This window comes from Ranitomeya variabilis, chromosome 5 (assembly GCF_051348905.1).
Source record: "Ranitomeya variabilis isolate aRanVar5 chromosome 5, aRanVar5.hap1, whole genome shotgun sequence".
Lineage (NCBI taxonomy): Eukaryota > Metazoa > Chordata > Amphibia > Anura > Dendrobatidae > Ranitomeya > Ranitomeya variabilis.
This window is the reverse complement of record NC_135236.1, coordinates 266,175,664-266,188,588: the sequence shown is the minus strand read 5'-3', so window position 1 is coordinate 266,188,588 and position 12,925 is coordinate 266,175,664. Positions and strand designations below refer to the sequence as shown.

General features: G+C 46.2%; 1 protein-coding gene across 3 annotated transcripts in view; it reads right to left on the bottom strand.

The window, feature by feature from the left end:
- ZNF592 (zinc finger protein 592) overlaps positions 1-12,925 on the bottom strand; it is a 91,657-nt gene that overhangs the window by 39,778 nt on the left and 38,954 nt on the right. For all 3 annotated transcript variants that reach the window (XM_077264223.1, XM_077264224.1, XM_077264225.1), the window contains exon 6: positions 12,233-12,392. In XM_077264223.1, coding sequence (XP_077120338.1) covers positions 12,233-12,392 — 160 coding nt within the window. The remainder of the gene's footprint in view (positions 1-12,232; positions 12,393-12,925) is intronic.

Below are 12,925 nucleotides of genomic sequence, written 5' to 3'. Positions count from 1 at the left end.
GGCGATAGAGAAAAAAGGATTAACCTGATCGCTAAATGGCTTAGTCAGAAAAGGTCGTAACCCCAGAATTACGTTTTTGGTCGCCACAACATTGCATTAAAATACAATAACAGGCGATCAAAAGATCGTACCTACACCAAAATGGTATAATTAAAAACGTCAGCTCGGCGCACAAAAAATGAGCCCTCACCCAACCCGAGATAACAAAAAATGGAGACGCTATGGGTATCAGAAAATGGCTTTTTTTTAATAAAGTTTGGAATTTTTCACCACTTAGATAACAAAAAACCTAGACATGATTGGTGTCCATGATTCTCCAGGTCATTACAAGTTCATATTGGCAGGTCAGTTTTAGCATTTAATGAACCTAGTAAAAAAGCAAAACAAAAAACAACTGTGCACTTTTTTTTTTTGCAATTTCACCACACTTGCATTTTTTTCCCCTTTTTCCAGGTCACAATATGTTAAAACCAATGGTGTCGTTCAAAAGTACAACTTGTCTTTCAAAAAAGCCCTCACATGGCCATATTGACAGAAAAATAAAAAAGTTATGGCTCTGGGAAGAAGGGTAGCAAAAAATAAAAACGCAAAGCCAAAAATACCTCCAGTCATGAAGGGGTTAAAAGGAATCTGACAACATGTTTTTCTTAACCCATTGGAGAACAGCAAGATGTGGGGGCAGAGAACCTGAACACAGTGATGTATCACTTACCGGGATGCTTCCTGTAGTTTTGATAAAATCACTGGTTTTATCTATTGCAGATCTATCTGTTCTGTGAATGCTGAGCTCTGTATAACCCCGCCTACCGCACTAATTGGCAGATTTCTGTGTACACTGCCTAGGCAGAAAGCTGCCAATCAGTGGTGGGGGCAGGGTTATACAAAGATCATGAATATAGAGGACTACATGGCAGGTTTATTAGTTCTCTAGTGATAATCTGCTGAGAAAACAATGATTTTATGTAAGCTACAATAAGCAGCCCAGTAAGTGACATAACTGGAATCAGGGTCACTGTACATTATACTGCTCTCAGATTAGGTGGCAAACACCTGGTGACACATTTCTCTTAAGCAGCAAATGAATAGCATCATTGAAAAAGTGTACATAGTCTTTCAACGGTGCAGACTTATTGTAGCACGATGGCTATTTGGACACATGCAAAAACAGAAGTAGGAGGGCACCATCAACAGTTGGACGGATCAACCTGAAGCATGTCAACACATTGTAGCAAGAAGAAAAAAAAAAGAAACATGCATATAGTCAGGGACCACCACAGAAATTACAATATTTAGAGTATACAAAAAGCCAAAAAACTTTAAAAACACTTAAAAGAGGCATTTCAAATAATAATAATAATTTTTATTTATATAGCGCCAACATATTCCGCAGCGCTTTACAACTTATAGAGGGGACTTGTACAGCAATAGACATTACAGCATAACAGAAATCACAGTTCAAAACAGATACCAGGAGGAATGAGGGCCCTGCTCGCAAGCTTACAAACTATGAGGAAAAGGGGAGACACGAGAGGTGGGTGGTAACAATTGCTTTAGTTATTTGGACCAGCCATAGTGTAAGGATCGGGTGTTCATGTAAGGCTGCATGAACCAGTTAACAGCCCAAGTATGTAGCAGTACAGACACAGAGTGCTATTAACTGCATAAAGTGTATGAGAACATGATGCGAGGAACCTGATTATGTTGGTTTTTTTTTTTTTTTTTTAATAGGCCACACAGGGATAGTTAGGTTAATGCATTGAGGCAGTAGGCCAGTCTGAACAAATGAGTTTTTAGGGCACGCTTAAAACTGTGGGGATTGGGGATTAATCGTATTAACCTAGGTAGTGCATTCCAAAGAATCGGCGCAGCACGTGTAAAGTCTTGGAGACGGGAGTGGGAGGTTCTGATTATTGAGGATGCTAACCTGAGGTCATTAGTGGAGTGGAGGGCACGGGTAGGGTGGTAGACTGAGACCAGAGAGGAGATGTAGGATGGTGCTGAACCATGGAGTGCTTTGTGGATGAGGGCAGTAGTTTTGTACTGGATTCTGGAGTGGATGGGTAGCCAGTGTAATGACTGGCACAAGGTAGAGGCATCGGTGTAGCGGTTGGTGAGGAATATGATCCTGGCAGCAGCATTCAGGACAGATTGGAGCGGGGAGAGTTTGGTAAGAGGGAGGCCGATTAGTAGAGAGTTACAATAGTCCAGACGAGAATGAATAAGTGAGACAGTAAGAGTTTTTGCAGAGTCGAAAGTAAGAAAGGGGCGAATTCTAGAAATATTTTTGAGATGCAGATAAGAAGAGCGAGCCAGTGATCGGATGTGGGGGGTGAATGAAAGCTCGGAATCAAGGATGACCCCAAGGCAGCAGGCATGTTGCTTTGGAGTACTGGTGGAACCGCACACAGAGTTGGCAATGTCAGGCAAAGGTAGGTTAGTAGAGGGAGAGAACACGAGGAGTTCAGTTTTTGACAGGTTCAGTTTCAGATAGAGGGAGGACATGATGTTAGAGACAGCGGTAAGACAATCACTGGTGTTTTCTAAAAAGGCCGGTGTGATAACAGAAGCAGAAGTGTATAATTGGGTGTCGTCAGCATAGAGATGGTACTGGAAACCAAATCTACTGATTGTTTGACCAATAGGGGTGGTATACAAAGAGGAGAGGAGGGGGCCTAGGACTGATCCTTGAGGAACCCCAACAGTAAGGGGAAGGTGAGAGGAGGAGGAACCAGCAAAACATACAGTGAAGGATCGGTCAGATAGATAGGAGGAGAACCAAGAGAGAACGGTGTCCTTGAGGCCGATGGAGCGGAGCATAGTGAGGAGGAGCTGATGATCCACAGTATCGAATGCTGCAGAGAGATCCAAGAGAATTAGCATGGAGTAGTGACCATTAGATTTAGCTGTTAGTAGGTCATTAGAGACTTTAGTGAGGGCAGTTTCAGTAGAGTGTAAAGAACGGAAGCCAGATTGAAGAGGGTTGAGAAGAGAGTTATCTGAGAGATAGCGGGTAAGACGGGAATGGACCAGGCGTTCGAGAGTTTAGAGATGAAGGGAAGATTAGAGACAGGTCTATAATTAGCGGCACAATTTTGGTCGAGGGAGGGTTTTTTAAGTAATGGATGTATGATGGCATGCTTAAATGAGGAGGGAAAAATACCGGAAGTGAGGGAAAGGTTGAATATTTTTGTTAGGTGAGAGGTGACAGCCGGGGAAAGGGACTGGAGGAGATGTGACGGAATGCGGTCACTGGTGCAAGTGGTCGGGCGAGAAGATGCAAGGAGCCTGCTTACTACTTCTTCTGTAACTGGTTCAAAGTCAGAGAGTGAACTAGATGCAGTGGGGGAGGGAGGACAGTGCATGGTATGAAGAGATTGGGAGATGATTTCCTGTCGAATGTGGTCAATTTTTTCTTTGAAGTAATTGGCCAGATTGTCAGCGTGGAGATCTGTGGTTGGGGCCTGCTCTCTTGGGTTGAGTAGGGACTGGAAAGTGTCAAAGAGACGTTTAGGGTTATTTGACAGTGAGGTGATGAGGGTGTTGAAATAGGTTTGTTTGGAGAGGTGAAGGGCAGAGTTGTATGTTTTTAGCATGAACTTATAATGGATGAAATCTTCGGTTAGATTAGATTTTCTCCACAGACATTCGGCGCACCTGGAGCACTGCTGCAGGAAATGTGTTTGCAGCGTGTGCCACGGTTGTCGCCGTCTGTGCAGAGTTATTCTATGTATAGGAGGTGCAGCTTCATCCAGGGCACTTTGCAGGGTTTCATTGTAATGCTTCAGAGCAGAATCTGGACATGAGATGGAGAAGATTAGGGCCAATGAGGACTGCAAGTTCTTCATACGTTTCTGGGTGTTAATGGCCTGTATGTTTCTATAAGTGTGGAAAGTGGGGGTGACCTGAGCGGGATGGCAGTTCTTGATAGAGAATGAAAGAAGGTTGTGGTCAGAGAGCGGGAGACGGGAGTTTGTGAAGTCATCCACTGAGCAAAGCCGGGAGAAGACCAGGTCAAGGGAGTTTCCATCTTCATGCGTTGGGAGAGTTAGTATGCTGCGAGAGGCCGAAAGAGGAGGTTAGAGATAAAAGGTGAGAAGCAGATGGGGAGAGAGGAGAAGCAATGGGGATGTTGAAATCACCCATGATAAGGGTGGGGGTGTCACAGGAGAGAAAGTGTGGAAGCCAGGTGGCAAACTGATCCAGGAACTGATGAGAGGGGCCGGGAGGACGATAGACCACCGCCACTCGCATGGAGAAGGGGACGTAGAGTCTGACAGCATGGACCTCAAAGGAAGGGAATACAAGTGAGGGTACTTGGAGGATAACTTGGAAGGTACATTTGGGTGAAAGGAGCAGACCAACGCCTCCACCTGCTCGGTTGTCTGATCTTGGGGTATGAGAAAAGTGTAGTCCACCACATGAAAGAGCAGCAGCAGCGGTGGTGTCTGACTGCTGGATCCAGGTTTCAGTAAGAGCCAGGAGATTAAGAGAATCAGAAAGGAAGAAGTCATGAATGAAGGAGAGTTTATTACACACAGAGCGAGAATTCCAAAGGGCACAATTGAAAGAGACCGAAGGCATGCATGGAATATTAATAAGGTTAGAGGGATTTCTGGGTGTAGCAATTGGGAGGTTTGACTGGCTATAACATGGGGGGCCGGGGTTGGGAGAGAGGTCTCCAGCGACTAGGAGAAGGAGAATAGAAAGAGTGAGCAGATGGTTAAGTGATTTGTGAGAGCGTCTCTTGTGTTGGATGGTGGAACTGAATGGATCTGCGTTGTTAAGCAATGTGAACAGAGCATGAGTGCTATACTGTCACTGGAGACCTAGGTAGGAAAGAGCTAATAACCCGGGCCCCTGCGATTTCCCTCAGACTAGGGAAACCCTGACTGACCCTCTCCCAGAGTTTACACTGATGGTGTGCATGTCTGGGCCTCCACCCTCGCCCTATCTCCTGTTTCAACCCCACCACCAGTTAAGAGACCACACTCCAATACCCACAGTTAGCACAGACAAGGATAACGGAAAAATAAGCACCACGCCGCAGTCACTCAGGAATACACTATAAATGCAAAGGGCAAAACAAATACAAATATGGGAATGAGAAAATAAGACAAAGGGAAATACACCACCAGCAATGATACTCCAACTACTTAGCTCACCACTCCAGACCGAGATAAACACGCACAAGACAGAAGCTATAATCAGCGACGCCCAATGTTCAGGAGAACTATTTAAAGGCAGTGGGCATGGCCCAGCTTCCAATCCGAGCACCAGGTAAATTAACTCCGGACCAGCTAGATAAGATCTAGCCGACGCCAATGAGCGCATAGTGGACAAAAGCGGAATTACCGCTGTCTGTCGGACAACCTGGTCTGAACAGCGTCCGACAAGACAGTACCCCGCCCTCTACGAGGGACCCCAGGGCCCTCACGGCTTATAGGACCCGGCTTGTCCGGATGGCGGCGGTGAAACAACCTGACCAGCCGATCCGCATGAACGTCCGAGGCTGGTACCCAGGACCTCTCCTCAGGCCCATAACCACGCCAGTGTACCAAGTACTGTAAAGTGTGGCGCACTATACGAGAGTCAACCACCTTGGAGACTTCAAATTCCAAATTACCATCCACCAAGACTGGAGAAGGCATTGGTGTTGCGTCCACAAGACCCACAACCTTCTTTAACAACGATCTGTGGAACACGTTGTGTATTTTATACACCGTAGGAAGCTCCAACTAGTACGCTACTGGGTTAGTGACAGCGGCGACCCTAAATGGACCAATAAACCGTGGACCCAATTTAAGGGATGGTATTCTGAGTCTTATGTTTTTTGTGGATAACCACACCCAGTCATCCACACTCAGGTCCGGACCTGGCACACGCCTACTGTCAGCCACACGTTTGTACCTAGCACCCACACTCAACAGGCGCTGTTTCACTCTCCTCCAGACTGATGATAATTGTGCTCCTAACTGGTCTTCCTCCGGGACGCCGGAAGAGCCCCCCTGACTCAAAGTACAAAATTGAGGATGAAGCCCGTAAACACAAAAAAACGGAGACTCCCCAGACGACTCCTGGCGGTGATTATTGATGGCAAACTCAGCCAAAGGAAGGAACTTCGACCACTCCTCCTGGTTATCCGAAAGAAAGCAGCGTAAGTACTGCTCCAAATTCTGGTTCATACGCTCGGTCTGACCATTTGACTGAGGATGAAACGCCGAAGAATGAGACAACTTGATCCCCAGCCATGAACAAAATGCTTTCCAAAATTTTGCCACAAACTGAGACCCCCTATCAGAAACGATGTCAGACGGAACCCCATGAAGTCTGACCACCTCCTGCACAAATACCTGAGCCAGAGTATTAGCGTTAGGCAACGAAGGCAAAGACACAAAGTGCGACATTTTTGAGAACCGATCAACAATCACCAAGATGACAGTGTTCCCAGCTGAGGAGGGCAAGTCAGTGATAAAATCCATGGAGATTTCCATCCGTGGCTTACTAGGTACCTCGAGAGGAAGTAGTGTGCCAACAGGACGGGAGCGGGGCGTCTTAGTCCTAGCGCACGTGGTGCAAGCTGACACGTATGAGACCACGTCCAGTCGGATCTTGGGCCACCAAAACCGACGTGACACCAACTCCAAGGTACCCCTAACCCCTGGATGGCCAGCCAGGACAGCATCATGATGCTCCGCCAAAACCTTTAAGCGGAGATGAAGCGGTACAAACGTTTTGTTGATGGGAAGCTCAGATGGTACCTCCTCCTGGGCCTCGGCAATCTCAGCCTCAACCTCGGTAGTGAGAGCTGAAACCACAACACCCTTTTGGAGGATGGGTACTGGATCTTCCAGAGGCTCTCCCCCCGGAAAACACCTGGACAAAGCATCCGCCTTAGTGTTTTTAGAACCAGGTCTGTAAGTGACAACAAAGTTGAACCGCGTGAAAAACAATGCCCAGCGAGCCTGCCTGGGAGACAGACGCTTGGCATACTCCAAATAAAGCAAATTCTTATGGTCGGTAATAACAGTAACCTGATGAACCGACCCCTCTAAGAAGTGTCGCCATTCCTCAAAGGCCAATTTGATTGCCAACAACTCTCTGTTGCCGATATCGTAGTTACGTTCGGCGGGCGACAGTTTCTTGGAAAAATAGGCGCATGGACGCAAACCGCTCAAGGATGAGCCTTGTGACAGCACCGCCCCCACACCAACCTCAGACGCATTGACTTCTACAACAAAAGGTTTTGATACATCTGGCTGCACAAGAATGGGAGCCGAAACAAACCTGTTCTTAAGAGATTCAAATGCGCACACAGCAGCCTCAGAAATTGGTACCCTTTTTAGTCATGTCAGTTAGCGGTTTAGCAATGATAGAAAAATCCTTGATAAACTTCCTATAGTAGTTAGAAAACCCAAGGAACCGCTGAAGAGCTTTTAGGTTATCAGGCCGTTACCAATGCAACACCGCTTGCACCTTAGCGGCGTCCATTTTAAAACCAGAAGCAGACACAATATAGCCCAATAAAGGCACTCCTGTACCGAAAATACACATTTCTCCAGTTTTGCATATAGCTTATTCTCTCTGAGAAGCTGTAACACCTGCCTGACATGATCTAAATGAGTATCACGGTCGCAAGAATATATGAGGATGTCATCTAGGTACACAATAACGAATTTCCCCAAAACATGAGAGAACACATCATTTATGAAATGTTGAAACACTGCAGGTGCGTTTGTCAACCCAAATGGCATCACCAAATTTTCAAAATGACCCTCAGGGGTATTAAAAGCCGTCTTCCACTCATCACCTTGACGGACTCTTATGAGGTTGTACGCCCCCCTGAGGTCAAGCTTGGTAAACCACTTAGCACCTGCCACCTGGTTGAACAAATCCGGTATCAATGGCATAGGGTATGGATCACGAACCGTAATCTGGTTTAACTCCCTGAAATCCAGACACGGCCGTAGTCCACCATCTTTCTTCTTAACGAAGAAGAACCCTGCTGCCACTGGTGAGGATGAAGGCCTGATGTGCCCTTTGCTCAAACTTTCAGCAATGTAATCCTTTAGCGCTTGTCTCTCCGGACCGGAGATGTTAAACATCCTTGCTTTAGGCAATTTGGCCCCTGGTTTAAACCTGATAGTACAGTCATAGGAGCGATGCGGTGGCAACTCTGAACAACCCTTCTCAGAGAACATATCCACAAAATCCAGAAGTGACTCCGGAACGCTTGAAGTCACAGCAGAAACACATGTGGCCAAGCAATTCTCCTGACAGAAATCACTCCACTGAATCATGTCCTGAGTTTTCCAGTCAATAACCGGGTTGTGTGTAGACAACCATGGAAAACCCAGAACCAATTGTGCCGGAAGACTCTTGAGCACCTTACATGTAACCTGCTCGAAATGAAGAACCCCAATGTGGCGTTTAACCTCAGCCACAAACTCAGTAATCTCACCCTGTGGGAGAGGAGCAGAATTGATGGTGACCACGCGGATAGGATGAGGCAGTTTTTCGATCCTAAAACCAGCAGTGCGCGCAAACTCCTCATCAATGAGATTTGTGGCAGAACCACTATCCACAAAAACAGTGATTGGCAGCTCTCTGCCAGCGACAACAACTTTGGCAGGGAGCATGCACTGAGAAACAATCATGGATGACATACATAAGCTCAGATTGGACTCCTCCACACCCTCTGAGCTTAGAAGTTTTCCGCCGTTGCGTTTTTCTTTGACAGCAGAGGACAGATATTAATAAAATGACCAGTTTTACCGCAGTAAAAACAGGCTCCCTGCTTCCTGAGTACAGGGGCTCGATTGTTAACATGTGATACCCCTGCGATTTGCATAGGTTCCGTGGGCTCACCTGCAGCAACCTCACGTGAACCTAAACCTTCTCCCACAGGCGGCGTCTCATGATCCCCCTGACGCAAAAGGCGATCAATGAGGACAACAAGACTCATAGCGGAATCTAGTGAAGCAGGAGTCTCGTACATCAGGAGGGCTTTTTTAACCCTATCAGGTACTCCATGAATAAAGTGACTCCGCAGCGCGGGATCATTCCACTGTGTGTCGACCGCCCAGCGGCGAAATTCAGAACAGTAATCCTCTGCAACACACTCCCCCTGGCGAATAGTGCGTATCTTAGATTCTGCTACAGCCATTCTGTCCGGATCGTCGTAAATGTGTCCTAGAGCAGAAAAAAAACTCTCCACTGAGTTAAATGTAGCAGAATCAGACGGCAAAGAAAACGCCCATGCTTGGGGATCCTCGCTTAATAATGACAACACCAGGCCCACACGCTGAGCCTCATTACCGGAGGAGATCGGGTGCATACGGAAATACAGTTTGCAAGCTTCACAAAAAGAAAGAAATTTACTGCGTTCCCCAGCAAACTTTTCAGGCAAAGGAAACTTAGGCTCAGCAATTTTACCTGTAACTCCGGCTTGCACATTAGATACTGCTAGTCCCTGTTGCTGCACTGCCCCCCTCAACTCAGTGACCTGTAGGGACAGCGCCTCCAACTGGCGGGTTATGGAAATCATGGGATCCATGGAAATAATGTTGGCCGATTATAATGTCACGGGAGACCTAGGTAGGAAAGAGCTAATAACCCGGGCCCCTGCGATTTCCCTCAGACTAGGGAAACCCTGACTAACCCTCTTCCCAGAGTATACACTGATGGTGTGCATGTCTGGGCCTCCACCCTCGCCCTATCTCCTGTTTCAACCCCACCACCAGTTAAGAGACCACACTCCAATACCCACAGTTAGCACAGACAAGGATAACGGAAAAATAAGCACCACGCCGCAGTCACTCAGGAATACACTATAAATGCAAAGGGCAAAACAAATACAAATATGGGAAGGAGAAAATAAGACAAAGGGAAATACACCACGAGCAACGATACTCCAACTACTTAGCTCACCACTCCAGACCGAGATAACCACGCACAAGACAGAAGCTATAATCGGCGACTCCCAATGTTCAGGAGAACTATTTAAAGGCAGTGGGCATGGCCCAGCTTCCAATCCGAGCACCAGGTAAATTAACCCCGGACCAGTTAGATAAAATCTAGCCAACGCCAATGAGCGCATAGTGGACAAAAGCGGAATTACCGCTGTCTGTCGGACGACCTGGTCTGAACAGCGTCCGACATGACATATACATAGGAGAGGCAAGGACAGAGGGGCCGATATGGATGGAGTGTAAAGAGTTTATGCAAGGGCGGTGAATGTGAGTGAATGCAGCAGCCAGGATATAGATTATACAAATACATATGGTGAGTATTTGTTCTGTTTTGAGTGAATAGGGAATAGATTTAGATTGTCTTACCTGTCTCCTGCCCTGTCATAACTGCCGAATACTTAGAAAAAAGTACTTTGAATAAAAGTACACGAATAATAGTGCACGAATGCACCCCTGCACGAATGCATCCCCAAGCTATGTCTACATTTATAGAAGGCTAGCTCTTAGATCTCACTTTTTTTTTTTTTTCCCTCCCCCTCTCGTTACCAATCAATCTAACTCAGTTGAGACAGCAGGACACAATAAATGTAGTGATCAGATAAACAAATGTCCAGGTCTACATGGATCATAAACCCCTTTGAAACAGTTATGTGATCTCTCTGCATAAGGACAAGCAGAAGTGAGTTAAATATCTATAAACACAAACAATTGCATAATAAGATGGCTAACATATATAGATATATGAAGGATTCAATGCCGAAGATAGAATGACTCAGATACCATTCAAGCTGCTTGCTGTCAGGGAATGGAGCAATAGACATGCAGGATATTTCAGTTCAGAGAATGAATGATATGTTAACCATTCAAGCTGCTTGCTGTCAGGGAATGGAGCAATAGACATGCAGGATATTTCAGTTCAGAGAATGAATGATATGTTTACCATTCAAGCTGCTTGCTGTCAGGGAATGGAGCAATAGACATGCAGGATATGTATGCAGGAAATACATAAATTACTCTGAAAAATAGTATGTCAAAGAGATCCTATAAACAGTTTTGTATACTAGGCGCAAAGAACATTGAGAGGATTCTTTGCAAGCCCTCTATAAATCTATAGTGAGTGTGGCTGTGTATTTGGTGCCAAAATATTGATATGGATTTCTTACACAGATGCCAGAGTAATTTATGTCTGTTCAACACCTTTATCTACATGTACATTTTGGTGCGTTACTATATCCCACCAATGGGTGTGTATTTCAAATACCTCTATTAAAGGTTTTTAACGTTTTTTGTATACTAAATATTGTAATTTCTCTGGTGGTCCCTGACTATATGCATGTCTCTTTTTTCTGCTTGCTACGATGGCTATTATGACCATCATGATACAGTCCGTAAGAATAGATAGAGTTGAATGTACATCCAATGTTCATGAGATTTTTTCATTCAGAGGTTAAAAAAGTTGTGTGGAAGCTGCTCACAAATTCAGTGTAAAGCTGCTGTGCCTGTGTCATCAGACAAGTTATTTGACCATGCATAGCCTAAGGTGAACAAACAACCCAAATCTTGGGAGACTTTTCAGAGAATAAATAATTCTCTGTGTACAGATATCTGGCACTGTGTTACAGGTTATACTCCTCCACCCTGCCACAGTCAGAGATCAGTTAGGCTTCTTTCACACTAGCGTCGGGCTCGGCCCGTCGCAGTGCGTCGAGCCGAGGTTACCGACGCTAGCGTTGTATACGCCGCACAACGGGGGCAGCGGATGCATTTTTCCAGCGCATCCGCCGCCCCATTGTGAGGTGCGGGGAGGTGGGAGGGGAGGTGGGAGCGGAGTCCCGGCCGCGCATGGGCGGTCGGAAATGGTGGTCCGTCGGCAGCAAAAAACGTTACATGTAACGTTTTTTGCATCCGACGGTCCGCCACAACACAGCAAAACCATCGCGCGACGGTTGCGACATGTGGCAATGCGTCGCAAATGCGTCGCTAAGGTTAGTCAATGGTGAAAAAACGCATCCTGCAAGCACTTTTGATTAGTGATGAATTATCTGATGAGCGGCAGGCCACCATGTAGGAAGTATATTAGAGCCATCTGAACAACCTAGATTACATTGCTGGATCAGTCATATGACACATTCCACCCGAGCCTGATCAACCCAAGTGATTTATAATGGGGTCCACCAGACTGCGCTGTAACATTCATTGCTTTGATCATAGCCTCCAACACAAATGTGAACAAGCGTTACTTGCATTTCATTTTCACGCCTCACCTTAAGATGTTGCACCAGTAGCTGTTTTTGCATGTAAGCAAGCTGGCATTCTGGACACTTGAAGACACTGACTAGCAGAGAGTTTGTATTCTGGTAGAAATGTTGGTGCAGAAGTCTCTTCTTATTGAAGACAGTCTCACACGAACATTTGTAGATTATTCTGCAACGCAAAACATATGGTAAAAAACAGTAGAAGTTTCTTGGTTAGCAAATCTAGATCTTCAACTAAACTCAAACTACAACTACTCAAGTCCCTTCTGCACAATCGTACCAGATATGCACACATCACATGCTGCCTGCTAACTTGCTACAATTACCAGAAACTAAAGGTACCTTCACACGAAGCGACGCTGCAGCGATAGCGACAACGATGTCGATCGCTGCAGCGTCGCTGTTTGGTCGCTGGAGAGCTGTCACACAGACCGCTCTCCAGCGACCAACGATGCCGAGGTCCCCTGGTAACCAGGGTAAACATCGGGTAACTAAGCGCAGGGCCGCGCTTAGTAACCCGATGTTTACCCTGGTTACCAGCGTAAAATGTAAAAAAAACAAACAGCACATACTTACATTCACGTCCCCCTGCGTCCACTTCCTGACTGACTGAGCGCCGTACAGTGAGAGCAGAGCGGTGACGTCACCGCTGTGCTGCTTTCACTTTGCGGCGCTGAGTCAGAGGAGGAAGCAGACTGCAGG